Source organism: Poecilia formosa, unplaced genomic scaffold (assembly GCF_000485575.1).
Source record: "Poecilia formosa unplaced genomic scaffold, Poecilia_formosa-5.1.2 Scaffold115, whole genome shotgun sequence".
Taxonomy (NCBI): Eukaryota; Metazoa; Chordata; class Actinopteri; order Cyprinodontiformes; family Poeciliidae; genus Poecilia; species Poecilia formosa.
The window spans coordinates 436,039-450,697 of NW_006800054.1; the positions used below are offsets into that span (position 1 = coordinate 436,039).

At 36.7% G+C, this 14,659-nt stretch overlaps 2 protein-coding genes across 2 annotated transcripts in view; both read left to right on the plus strand.

The window, feature by feature from the left end:
- The first annotated feature begins 1,047 nt into the window (after window positions 1–1,047).
- On the plus strand, window positions 1,048–11,337 carry LOC103143738 (hemicentin-2). The gene is made up of 11 exons (XM_007560383.2): window positions 1,048–1,204; window positions 2,415–2,678; window positions 2,758–3,084; window positions 3,397–3,618; window positions 3,722–3,946; window positions 4,039–4,302; window positions 6,206–6,475; window positions 6,573–6,734; window positions 7,943–8,146; window positions 8,301–8,540; window positions 10,246–11,337. The coding sequence occupies exons 1-11, from the start codon at window positions 1,150–1,152 to the stop codon at window positions 10,446–10,448; spliced, it is 2,436 nt and encodes an 811-aa protein (XP_007560445.1). The 5' UTR covers window positions 1,048–1,149; the 3' UTR covers window positions 10,449–11,337.
- A 462-nt stretch (window positions 11,338–11,799) lies between these two features.
- Window positions 11,800–14,659, plus strand: part of LOC103143739 (intercellular adhesion molecule 3-like) — a 7,037-nt gene continuing 4,177 nt past the window's right edge. Inside the window, exons 1-2 of the mRNA XM_016675536.1 lie at window positions 11,800–12,042; window positions 14,328–14,600. Of these exons, the coding sequence (XP_016531022.1) occupies window positions 12,003–12,042; window positions 14,328–14,600 (313 nt within the window). The 5' untranslated portion in view covers window positions 11,800–12,002. The remainder of the gene's footprint in view (window positions 12,043–14,327; window positions 14,601–14,659) is intronic.

A 14,659-nucleotide genomic window follows, 5' to 3' on the forward strand; every position in this document is an offset into this window, starting at 1 on the left:
TTTTTCTTGGCCAAAGAAAAACAATTTTTGGCCAAAGAAAAGCCACCCTTGCTTAATGTTCAGAATTTTATGAAGAAAATCCTGGTAGATTTCTTAAGTTGTGCTGATTTAGGCACGGCTTTATTTGCCTTTGTGCTTGTTCTTTTCTTCATATCGTTAATATCTACTTCACGTGTTATTCTACTTTATTACACACCATTTATAGACTCGTTTATATGAGGGGACTACTTAGGCTTTTACTGACATCTGGTCTGAGTTTAATGTTAATATGCCCACTAGAAATAAATTTAATGAGTAAAAAGCATGGAGTTAATGCTTATTTTTCTGGGCCTATGGCGGTTACTATTTAGCAGGAGCTCACCGTTCTTTGTGGAAAAAAACAAAACCGATAATTAAGTTTGAAATGACAAAAACATACAAAAAAAAAAACCCATTTCACAATATGTACACAACTTTTTAAAATGATATGAAATTTGAAAGTGGCAAAAGGAGGGAGCGTAAGCTTGTGCCATGAAAAACAAGCAAGCTGGAATAAATACTGCAGCCCCAAGCGAGGTATGACTGACACTGCAGAATCAGGTCAGGCACACTAACCCAAATAAGAACGCTTCAACCAGGTCTAAATCTCACCAGAATTAAGGTCAGCTCACATTTGACAGTTGTTAGATAAAATGTGGCTAATTGTTCCAATTCTCAGTGAAAGCTTGTACGAATCCACACACTCAAAGACAGTTGAGATCCAAAAAAAACAAAAACAAAAAACAAAAACGCACTCAGAACCTATTGAGGACATGAGCTACAGTCACAGCTTTTTAAAGGTGTCAGACATCCACAAGAGACAAATAATATCCCACTGCATCTACAATGATAAGTATAAACTGAAAATAGCATATTTAAAGTGCCTGACTGTTAAAAATGATGAGTCTGTGTCCTTGTTTGCACACAAACAACCAAGGGTTTGTTGTGTGTGTGTGTGTGTGTCATAAGAGAATCAGAGCTGGCTGTATTTTTTTCCCCCTCCCTCTTCTGATGTGTAAAACCACTGGTCTCCAAGTGAGTTACCCCACAAGAGAAGCAGAGCAGAGCTGCAACAAGCCACAGAAGACACATTGTTCACACCAGGCAAGAAAAAAAAAAACAACCAAACCAATGACTGAGTGGATATTATTTGTTCAACTATTTGTGGGGCTGCTTCTTATTCCAGGTAAGTTTTACATTCACTGATTTTGTTGTTGTTGTTGAATGAATTAAAATGTAGTCTATGTGATATCTTTTTTTTTTTTTTTTGGTCATTCAGTTTTGGATCATTTACTATTAATGTATCAAAATCCATTTAATTTGTATGAAAAACACAGGTGGTTATTGCTTTGCCAAATACCTGAACTATCTTTGAGCTAAAAATGTGGAACGTAACCAGAGGAATTTGCAGAACTTTATCTAAAAGAGAGCAGTGTATTATGAGATAAGAAGGAGACTTGTATACAGCTGAAAAAAAAAAAAAAGTTTAGTTTCTGACAGTTAAGATAGTTGAAAATGTGGACAATAACAAGTCTTAAAGCTCAGATTTAAAAGCAATAGCTGAATAAACCCTCTGTAACTATCAGAGCACATTCTGTGCAGTAAGTTTGACAAAATTAAACTAAACCAATAAATAACATTAGGAATTAGGTCAAGTTTTAAACTTGACCTACCAGTGATCAATACTAATAAGTCTGTTTCTGCAACATTTTGATTACCAACAACTGGATTCATTTTAAGCTTGGTTTCTGCATTAATGTCAAAATTACTCAGACATGAGGCCACACTGTTCTTTCTTCTCTCTCCAACTGCAGAGCTCTGAAAGCGTTACTCCTATGAAAAACACACATGTATCCCAACACATGAGAGTTAGAAAGATGTAACTAAAATGAAATGATTTTTCTGTGGATGTAAATTTGTAAAACATCCACTTTTGCTTTAGTTAAGTTTATAATGTCACTTTCATTGTTGGATCTGTTGGAGCAAAACTATTACAGTTGTTTTAGGGACGGCCAATCTTCTAAACCTTATTTCTTCATTTTTTTTCATATCCCTCACTGCCAATAAAATCGCTGAGTTTGAAAACCTTTTTTATTGTTTTTGTTCAGAGTACAAAATGTTGGTGGCAAGAATGCTATCATGTTCACTTTGGATTCTTTTTGGACTCTAGAAAACACTTGGCTTTTGTCTCATGTGAAGCATTTTTTTAAAACTTTCTTTTAAAATATAACTTTAGTTCATGTTTCCTGTCCTATTTGCATTCCCATGGACTCAATATTCAGGACAATTGAAAAAAAAATGCTATTGAAAAAAATATTTAAAAAATCTAAATTGCAGAGACGGTTTGTGATGAATCATGTCAATAGATAACATGTCACTGTACTTTTATGTAACAGGTGAAGATGCCTCCTGTGCTATTGAGCTGACCCCACCTCGTGTTGTCGTGAAATATGGAGATCCAGTCTCAGTCAAATGCACAACATCAGCAGAGGAATTTGATGGACTTGGCTGGGAAGCTTCAGAAGGAGGCACAGGTCTTAAGGAAGAGAGATATGTGATGCTGACAGTTCAAAGTGTGGCAGAGTGGGACAATAATCCAATGTGCTTCATCACTAGCGGCACGAATCAATGTAGCACCAGACTTGGACTTGTTATCTACAGTAGGTCTAGCAGATTGAGCACAGACCAATTTAACACTTTAACAACTCCTGATAAAATAAACCTTTTCCTTTCTTCCAGCATTTCCAGAAAACATTAGCATCAGCTCCAGCATTGAATCCAGTGAAGAAATGAGAGAAAATGAAGAGTATATCCTCACATGTAGCATCCTCAACATTGCACCTGTTCAAAATCTCACCGTAAGGTGGTACCAGGGAAACCAGATCATCTACAGTGAGAATCTTACAAATAGCACAAAGAAACCCACAAACCAGACGTCTATCTTTCGTTTTACACCAACAAGACAGGATGACCGAACCACTATCAGATGCGAAGCACATATGGACTTGGGGCCAGAAGGTCCACAATTTAATGTATCTTCACGTGAATTAAGTATTGGAGTGAAGTGTAAGTAATGTAAATTGTATTTTACATTTTCGTTTGTCTTTCTTTGGACTCGGCACAATCGAACCAATTTACATAAAAATAAAATCAGTGTTGAATTAATTTTATGCTGCAGCAATGCACAACAAAAACATTATATAATCACCATGCTATCCAGATGTTTCACTCACCTTTACATGATGGATTCTTGAAACACAGCAACCAGCATGCAATAAGAATACTTCACTGATGTGACAGGACCTTTTACAAAACAAAACCCACTTCATTTCCCTATCCTTAGACCCATGTTAAATTGTCTGTATTGTTCTATGCTAGTTGGACCTGAGATTGAATGTCACACCGTAGAGGTAGACGAGGGAGAATCTTTGGATGGGAAATGTAAAGTGACAGGAAACCCTGCTCCGAATATTGAGTGGCTGAAAGATGGACGTCCCAGAAGCCTGACGAATCCTCTGGGAAGACATGACTCGGGAACATATGAGGTCAAAGCAGACGGTCTTACCTTGGTTGAAAAAAGAGTCCAACTTAATGTGTTCTGTGAGTGTAATTCTTGCATTTTAAATGTCTTCTCCAAACATTTTAACCATTTTGTAGGTGGTGTGTTCTTAGTGTAAAGAAAGTTTTATGTTTTTCATTACAGACGGACCAGAGTGGATGTGTCCACATACATATACTGTTCAAGAACACACTCGACACAACCTCACGTGCAGTCAGGGCTTCCCAGAACCTACTGAGATCTGGTACAAAGAGGAAGAGGAGGTTCAACTTCCACACATCCTAACAAGGAGCAATGCGGGCCAGTACTCCGTCAGAGTTTCAAACAATCGGACAACTCTCAACTTCACAGTGGACATTGTTGTTCATTGTAAGCACTTCATAATTTGTTTCTGGTAAGATACACATGATGTGTGATTGTTTTCCTACAACTTATACATGGTCATTTGTTTTTTTCTGTAGACCCTCCATCACATATAGTGGAGCTTGAAGATTCAGAAGTTGAGGTTGGGGAGGTTTTGGGACTGAAGTGCTCTTCTGTAGGTAACCCACGCCCCAACTACTCCTGGATTTACTACAGGACTCACAATGTGAATGAGAGAACAGAAGATGGAATATCTCGCCTAATCATCAACAATGCCAACGGATTCAACATTGGTTCCTACACTTGCCATGCTTGGAATGAGAAAGGAAATGTCTCCAAAACAGTTAGAGTCACTGTCAAAGGTAGGTCCAATACAATGAAGGGGACTGATGCATGTAACACACAGAATATATCTAAACAGTCAAATAATGACTTGCTAGTTACAATGTTTTATATTGCAATTTGTAGGACTTAACAACGCACATAAAAATCTCCTTAATGTCCTTAAGAACATAATGGCTTTCACCTTATGCATCACTAAGATATTCATACTTTTTTTGCTGTTTCACAAACGTCAGTGTATTTATAGGGCTTTCTTTAGTTTGTATCGCAGATCAACTCAAGTGCTGCAAAGTTCTTTATAAATAAAACTGAAAAGTTTGCATTTCAATTCAGTCACCACAAATAATATGTGAACACTACAGTTTTTAAATCTTACTATAGAGTCCATGGTCTGGACTTTGACTGGGCCAGTCAAATACATGAATTTGCTTTAATTTAAAACATTTGTTTGTAGCTGTGGCTGCATTTCATAAATGTTTTTAAAATAATCAGCATCATATTCAAAGGCAAAAACAAGTTGGTCTTGTAGATTCAATTGTTTAATCTAATCTAATCTAATCTAATCTAATCTAATGTTTTTTTTTTTTTAATTCAGCTTTATATATATTGTGCCATTTCATAACAAAATACACCAAACATATCAAACATCTTTAGGCAGCTGAGAAAGAGTGCATTTTGAAAACATAGTAATATTTATGTTTTTGCATTTACATGTCTGCTCACTAATGTCTTTAAATGTCTGATTTAATATGTTTAGTCCAGCATACATAATATAATATAATATAATATAATATAATATAATATAATATAATATAATATAATATAATATAATATAATATAATATTGTGGCAGTTCTTGAAATATTTTCCAGGGAAGGCATTTAAATATTCCAGATTAGTCACTTTGAATCATCAACGCTTTATTCTGTCGCTTGTTTCTTTCCACTGGTAGTTTAGCTGCAACCAGCGCAGCTTGTTGCTGCTCAGCTGCTACATTTATAGTCTCGGTGGGAGTGTGTGGGCATGCCGTGTCTCTATGCCCAGTGTTTTTTTGGGGGGGCTGTCTTCCTCTCCGCCCGACGAGGAGCGGCTTGGAGCCTGTCACGGTAGCTTAGCTTAGCTTGTTGCTTAAAAAAAAAAGAAAGAAAGAAAGTCCACATACTTCCATTCAGTCCGCCTCTTGCTGTTTCCGTGCAGCTGAGGTGAAGCAGGAGAAACTCTAGAGGAGCAGAAGAGTAGAGGAAGCTGGAGAAATTACCTCTTTAGTTGGATTCCAATGGAGAATTTCAGCTGCCCTCGCCTGCTCTTAGTGCCTTTGATTTTACAGCTGTTGGCGCTTTCTAACGGGACAAGCTCCAGTAAGTCGTGGCTCTTAATGTGAGCACTTAAGACGTCATGTTTTCTTTTTGTGTCGGAGTAAAAATGTCTGGTTGCCAGTTGCTAAATTAATGTTGCCTGCGCGTTTAAAAGTTTATCGGGGAGCTAGAAGTATAAATATGATGGGACATATTCATATTCAGACTTGATGTAGATCAAAATACTACAAGTAGAAAATCAGAAACATACATTTTTTTAAAAAAAAAAACGTCTTTAATGTACGAAGTCATAATTGTTTTTTTAAGCAATAACATCAAGCTTGATAACTATTATAGTGTGAGAAAAGTGGATTGTTTGAATATGACGCATTGAACTTATCAATACAGAATAGCTTAAGAATGCAGGGCACAGAATCCACCATGTAAGGGAGGGGAATATCCTTCCTGAGCTTTTTCCTGCTGCGTCCAGACCTACCATTGTATTAAGGCCCTCTTCGCTTTTCAACACTGTTTCATTATGCCACTCTACATGGAAATACTGTGTTATCGCAATGACTGTGGTCACTTAAGTGAAATAACATTCTCTGTTCCCACTCTGTTTTCCACAGGTGCCAAGCAGGAATGCCCTATTGAAATACAACCAGAGACGATGGTGTTGCAATACCAAAGCAGCGGACAGTCTGCGGTCTGCAAGGCCAAAAACAATGTGTCTGATAACAACGTGTACTGGCTGATTAGACAGAAAAATGGAACCAATAAAAAGGAAAACATAAGTTGGACTCCAAACACACATGAAGACTGGGACCCAAGTCCTGTTTGTTGTGCACAGGTTTGGGGAATTGGATGGTGTAATAAAACTCTACACTACATTCTTTACAGTAAGTAGGTCTCATTTGTGTTCTGTCCTGTCATATATATAAAAGTCATATATATATATATATGACTTTTAATCGTTTTCATTTATCTCACCTGCAGAACTACCAGAAAATATCTCTGTGAATGGAACTGTGAACAACTCAGCATCCAGAGAAGAGGGAAGTAACATGACGCTGGAGTGTGAAATTGTGGATGTGGCGCCTGCAAAACACCTGAGAGTACGGTGGTTATGGCAAAGAGGGAATGAGACTATTGAGCCTGGTACAGGATTCTTTTTTTATTATTATTATCATTTGTTGTTTATTGGTACAAAAGTCAACAATCTCAGCAAAGTACATCTTATCATTTATCAAGGAGTCCTCACGGCTTTCTTCTCTGTTGTATTACACATTTTACAAACAAAATGCTTAAACTGGTGTGTAAAATATTTGCTGCCTTGCAAATAAAAGCTTTAAATCATCAAACAAACTATAATATCAGCAATAACCTGTGCAAATACAAGCAACAGAGAAAATTAAAATCCCAAACTGGCCCTGTGTGAATAACTTAATTACTGGTTGTGCCACTTTTGGTGGCAACAACTACCATCTAATATTTGTGACATGTGGCAGTGTTTTTTTTTTTTTTTTACACATTACTTTGGAAAAGGTTTCACCAACACAGCATATGCAGATACCAGTTTGCCCCCAAAGACCATGAGTTGTTCCAAAAATAGATAAATCATTAATCATCAACTTAAAATTAAACTTGTGTCAGTCAAACATATTTTTTCTATCGTTCCTTCAGATGTAAAGTTTGTTTATATCTTAGATGGGAGATGGAAAGCCCATGTTTGACCTGTTTTGCTTTTGTATTTTGTAGGTTTGTGATGCATTTCTACCCTAAAGAAAAAGATACACAACTTCGGATATCTCACAAACAAGACATTAACATACATGAAAAAAACTTTTAAGAAAACCTTATATTATAGCAGAAAGTATGGTGGTGACTGTTGGAAAGACTTTCAGTTGCTATTGAAACCTATTGTGAGGAACCGCAAAGGTTATTCGAGGGAATGCAAAATAATTTTTTTTTTCCCCATGATGGAGTAGCTGCTTTTAGAGATCTTGTCCATGTGATCAGATGCATTCTGTTTAAGTGATTTCTTGATCCTAAAGAAGAGACGGTGATTAATCTTGGCCACGGAGAGTGAAACTGAATTAAAAGTATGGGTAATCACAGTTCATTCATGATTTAATCAGGGAGGCCATTACTCCCAGGTTCGTTTGAATCGCTTTTTTTCCCCCCTTAAAAATTATATCCACATCTCAAAACCGCTGATTGTATTTGTTTAGGTTATTTTTGATCTCTGATGAATTGTTTGGTGACCTGAAACATTTAAGTGTAACAGAAAAAGAAAAAAAACAAAAGCAGAACTTTTTTTATAGCACTGTGGACTTTAGTGTTTTTCTTATTGTTTTACTCCTCAGATTCAGTGGGAATCATCAATAAGTCGGAATGCAGCTTTCCTGAGGATAAATCTCCTGTAACGGTGGTTTGCACCAGGAACATCACTCTGAACAGGACTCTCCATGGACTCCAGGTCAAATGTGAAGCTGAACTGAACCTGGGACCCGAAGGTCCTCAGCCTCCTCCTCTTATGACATCTGATCCATTCACCCTCAGCGTCCACTGTGAGAACTACATTTACTTCATTACAGTCAGTGTTTAAAGGCTCTACTGATGGAGATTGTGTCACTTCAATTATTGGACAAAATACTAGTTATAAGTCAAATTATTGAAATAAATTTCATTATCTCACATTTTCTCTCCTCTGTGTCTCAACAGATAAACCCAGGATTAACACTACAAAGCTTCCTGAGTTGGTCCCAGTGATCAGTGGTTATAAAGAGGAGCTTGTTTGTGAGGCTGACGGCAACCCGGCCCCAACGGTCGCATGGAATTACACAGCCACGGCGTTTCTTGGGTCAAATGGCATGCTCACTGTAAATGAAGAAGGCACATACATCTGCATTGCTAATAACAGTCTTGCCATTGTCAAGCATGAGATTAAAGTCATTTTAACAGGTAACTAAAATCCTGTTGGAGAAAACACATTTTTGGAAAAGGGTTTTTAAAGAGATTTGCTGTGGTAATTTTAAAGCTCTGCAGGTTCAGAAAAAAAAACCAAACATAAAATTGAGGAATTTTATATTTCGTACACTTACTGTACGGGTCCTGTTGTTTGATTCATAGTGGTTTGCTTTAAATGAATCTTTAGCACAACTGTCAGACGTTTTCTTTGAAAGCTTATGAAGAAAAGTAATTTCACTTGCAAAACATGAATGTGAAAAATGTTTTTTAGGAACAAAGTAAGTAGGGTCCATCCATAAACCAAACGCATGCTGTGTCAGAACAGGACAGGTTAATGTTTGATGCGACGATGGTAATGTTTAGTGCATTAGTTTGTTAATGTCACAGCCTTCATGTTGCTGCTGATGATGATAGACCTAACTATATTCATCCCGTCTCCTGGAGCAGGGGTTTTCAATTCTAGGGCTCGAGGGCTGGCGCCCTGCAACCTTTAGATACGACTCTGCTTCAACACACCTGACTCAAATACAGAGTTCATCAACAGGACTCTGGATAACTTGACTGCAAACTGAAAAGGTTATTCAGCCATTTTATTCAGGTGTTTTGGGACCAGAGACACATCTAGAAACTTCCAGAAATCGGCCCTCGAAGCCTGGATTTGAAGACCCCGGTTCAAAAGTGTTTTTAAACGTCATAGTATGTTTCTATGTCACCAGTCATATCACACCACCTGTCCAAAAGAAAAAAAAAAATCCCTCCCTGCCACATTATGTGGTCTTGGAAGAGATGCTAGTCGGTTATGACTTGAATGTTTGATGAAATCAAATCATAATCATGGTTTGTGGTTTAATTTTATTTAGCAGAACAGTAGCAGCAGGTTGTAAAGAGACTCTGTGTCTCTTTAGTCTTCACTTCTTACCAAAAGCCTAAGAAAAGAAGTTGTAAACGTGACAAGCTGGACCAGAGGGTTGCTGCTTTTTGTCAGGTCCAGGTTCAGTTACGTTATTTGCTGAAAGAATGAGGTGAATCAGTTACCTGATTACGGCAATGTCAGGATTCATGGGTCTCAGATTGGACTCAAAAGACATTGCTTCTACACATGGATTGGTCAACGCTGTGTCCAGACTTTGGGATGTTCTAGAGAAGATTTTGTGCAGAGGTCCAACTCGTCATCTGTCCAAGATGATGAAACTGAGAGCATTTACTGTAAATGTCTCCTATACTGTATGAAGGCCACTGGTCTTCAGGTGTCTGCAGTTTGATTCTCGATCCAAGGACCGTTTCTCCAAGTTTTTCACCGTTTTCTGTCTGCTCAGTTCCCATCAGATTACAGTCATTAAAGGCTTGTACAATCAAAATCTAAAAAAGAAAAACTGAAATATATAAAGATAAACTTAATAGGCAAATTGTGCTGACCAGTAACGGACAATAAATTCTGCACAGATGTAGTTGTTATGTGTTCAGAACAAAAACCTTACCTAGAACATCTGTTTCGATTGGCAAAAACAGCTTTTTATTATTTTGAATAATCAGTAAATGTAGATTTTTGTTTTTCTTTGGGTGCTGACAAGATAAAAAAAGGTTTATGCATTTTCACACACACAAAAAATAAATTTTAAACCTCTTAACCAACAAGAAGTCTTGAATTTTAGTGTTGTTTTGTTTCTTTTGCATTAACATGTTATTTTTCTGCTTTCAGAGGACTACCTGCCCCTCCTAGCTGGATTTGTGGCTCTCACAGTTGTGGCTATCTCCATCATTTTCATCTTCATCTACTCAATCTACTACAAGAACACCAAAATGCGTCGCTACAACCTTAAAAACCCTAAACTCAGCATTCACAACGGGAATGTGGCTCACAACGGCTGGGACATCCAGCTACCAGTCACCAAGCTGTCTTAGCAGCACTCCTTTCAACGGCACATGAAGGATATCCTCTCGGTCTGAATTCAGATTCACACTTGGAGCGGTTGAGAATAGCTTCTGCTGCTCATATTATTGTTGCATCTGCTTCTCCACATTTTATTCTTAAAGAAGTTTCATGCTTTTATGATGAAGGAAAAAATTGTCAGATCTTCATTTGTTTTACTGGATCAGGCAAAATGAAGAATGGGGTGAGAAGGGAAAAATTGACTGAGATGAAAGAGATGTATTTTTCATAAGAAAGGAGCGCGTTATGATTATTGTTTTTGCTTTGGTTTTGTGTATCTTCGACCTTTCTTCAGTGTTTACTCAGTTCATTAAGAAACCAGGCAAAATTTGAGGATTTAAAATCAACGTAAAACTTAATTTGTCACTAAGAAGTTATATCCATTTATTTTTATCTGGTCTCAATAACTCAGTGAAGGTTGAGGTATATTCGGAAAACTTCCCTGCACTTTTGTGTTTTGCATACAATCTGCATCCTCCAACTGTGTCAGCCCTTTGTGAGTGGTGCCATACTGTGCTAGGCTCAAGCCTAATGAACAAATTCTCTTGTTCAACACTTTAATGTGTTTTTTGTTTTTTTTTTTCTATGAGTGACTGCAGCCATTTGTAGCTTTTACATGTAAATTCAGGAAAATATTTTTATGTAAATGAAAAACTTTCTATTTATTTATGAAGAACAGTTTAACGTTGGCTTTAAAATTGGACTGCATGTATAAACGTTGCAGATAATGTTGGAACTTTAGCAGCCTCGATTGTGATATGTGAAAGAACAACACACTGTATACATTTGTGAATACTGCTGTAAATATTTACATTTGTGTAAATCGTTTTTTTTAACTATTAAACTTATGCATTTTCATAACACGTTGTCTAAAATAAATTTAGACAATAGAAAAGTACTTTAGTTTAATGTACTTGGGGGTTTCTCTATTAGCCACAATCATTTCTTTTAATCAAACATGCTAAGTGATTCAATATGCTTTTTATTTATGTTTACTTCTGTACTTGAAAGAAAACTAGAGCAACACAGGTGAAACGAAAACGTGCGTCTGATAAAAAACAAAACAGTTTTGACCTTTCAACACTTAGGAGGAACTATCTTTGGATCGTTAAAGCAACCGCAGATGCTGTTCCTCGGACGGTGTTCTGTTTTTCATGAACAGAACACCGTCAGCTGTTGTGATAAAAAAAAATCACTCCAAAACATTAAATTACCGTAAATTAATGTCACGAAAGGCTCGTTTTATTAAAATTTACTTACTACTTCTTGATACCACTGAGAAGCAAAGGGCGTGGGACTTACGCTTACCTGCTGCAACATGTTGTGAGCTCTGACTCACGAAAGGGAGCTTTACGAAATGCACGTAAACGCACCACATTTGCTTTTGCTTTCAATGATTCCCAGTGTTCTGAGACGGAGCAGAAGCGCCATACCGTAGCGTAATCTCTGCGGATCCGGGGAGAAGTTTGTGTCACCATAACCGCACTTCCCTTCGCTCTGAACGCCCAGCAGTGCCGAAAACCACGATGCGGTTGTTTCTGTTCTTCGCCTTTATGATCTACGCAGGTAACTAAATTTTCATTGCTGCTTTTCTTGACTGCTTCTGCTGATACAGTAGTTTACCACCGATATTGTCATATTAGCGCGTCGGTTTTCATTTCTCAGCCGACGCCCTCTTTCTAAGGAATACTCTGAGGTTACTCTTTATTACTTCTGAACTGGAATCATATTTTAATGACTACTGATTTCATAAGCCATCCAGTAGCTTATAGAAGAGACAAAACGTATGGAAAATGTATAGGTACGTAAATTTGCAGCGCAAATAAAGTGGTAAAAACTTGTGGAAGGCATGTCATGAATCATTGTCATTTATTGCATACCTTCAACAGCTGTCTTTAGTTATTTTTAATTTACACATTGCTGAGAAAGTGTGTTGCCTTTTAAAGAAACATGGATGTGTTAGGTAAATAATATGAGCATTGGGAGAAATTAAAATTACCCTTGTTTGCCAGAACTTCTTTTTCAAAGCACTATAGAAAACCTGAGAAAATCAAGTGATGCAGTTTGAAAAGTGAAATGTTGCTTAAAATAATATTTCAGCAACACAAACACTTAAGTATACTGGATATTTGATCACTATGTTGCTGTAAAGCATGCTGGGTTGAGTTTTCCTTTGGTTTTTATAGAAAATCATATCATTAAGGTGAAAACATGTTGCTCTCATGCTGCCATGTTGTGGCTGGTTCTATGATTTAAGAACATACCATAGCCAATGAAACCTGTAGTGATGCAGCATTCATATAGACAAGAATTTATTTGCTTCATTAAAATATTTTTATATCAGATCTTGTTATATTAGGACTGACCCAAAAAAGGCAGAAACATTTACAGACTTCTTTTTTTCCTATGCTAACGGTTTTTCGGAGTTTCCCTGTGAGGTTACCACATTCTCTAAGACAGCCATACCCAAAGGATGATGTTGCAACCTGCAAACCTCAGGTTGTTTTATTTTGTGGTGATATGCAGAATCATTTTTCTTCCAAACATGGATTGTGCAGCTTTGCCATTGTTTCACAGGCCTCTGTATTTTTTCTGCACCAATTCTTTATAAAAAGCTTCAATTTGGTTTTTTTTTGTTTTGGTTTTTTTTTCCTTTTCCTTTTCCTTTTGCTTTTGCTCCAACTGTGCATATTGGAGCAATATTGTGGAAGGCTTCTTATTTTAAAACTGTACCTGCTCTTTCCAGGTCTTTTTGAAGCTCAGTATTTAATTCTAAATATTTGATGAGAGAAATCTTGATGTTTTCTTTATTTATGTTTTCCACTGTATAATCACAATGACTGTTGTTGTAAGTCCATGTATTTATTTCATGTATTTCATAATGATAATAAGAATTATTATTGGTAATTGTTATGACTGCTTCAGAGATTTAGCTGTAAGGCTGCAGCTAACAATTATTTTAATAATAGATTACTCTATTGTTTATTCTGATTAATTGATAAATTGGATTAAAACTGGCACATTCTTTAGATTTATCATTTAACTACTTAGACTTTATTTTATGCAGTAGTAGCAGTACATTAAAATAAACAATTAATTCAATTTCTTTTTTAAAATAATAAAATTATTTTCTTGCTTTAGTGTATGCTTGACCATTTGTAGCAAAGGACGAATCTGCAGCTAAAAAAATACTTCTGACATTTACCTGTAAAACGTTCAGCTTATTCTACTTGACTTAACATCTATACTGCATAGGGCTATTCTGATTATTATTATTATTTTTTTAATTTGCCTGTTAATAATTACATAGCAAAATGTGATTAATAGGAGTTTATTAACTCATTTTAATATTAGGGGAACCTATAAAATTTCCATTTGAGGAGTTCTGAATAGAACATAGTTACAGACTGGCATCAATGGAAGGATAATGTATGTTGAAATCTGCAAGCAAAAGGCTGCAGCCTGTGGTGGAGAGCAGAGATGAGTTAGTTTGCAGTCATGGTTTAATAACTGGCTTTAGCAGTTGCTCAGGTGTCCAAAGTTACTAATCAGTCTTGCAGAATGGGTAAGTTCCCAAACTAACGACAAGAATCCAGCAGGTGTCCTAATAATCATTTGTACTGTTTTGTCTTAATTACTTCTCTGAGTGTTGTGTTATTTCAGCAAATGGCCTGGTTTTGAATATGTATACTCCAGTTAACGATTGATTAATTAATTATTGAATTAGTTGAAGATTATTTAAATTATAGGTTTATCAGTACTAATCCAATAAATCTTTAGCAGGGCCGTTTTAAATGGCTGTTTGTGCAGTAAAAACTTTTACTTAATTTATGTCAACTGTGTCCATCTAGGAAAGCGTGCACATGGCTGTGGAATGAAGTTCACTCCCCCGATGGTATATTTGGAATTTGGAGGTTCTACGGTAGCCAACTGCAATACATCATGCAGCAGTGTGGATGGGATTGGCTGGGAGTCTTCATTTGGAGGAACTGGCCTAAAAGAGGGACTCACCACTTTAGATGTGAACCTTGACAATGTTAACGACTGGGAAACTGAACCAAAATGTTATACCGTGTTCTCTAATGGTTCACAGGATATTCAAAAGCTACCATTTACTATTTACAGTAAGTTCGTCCATCCATCCATCCATCCATCCATCCATCCATCCATCCATCCATCCATC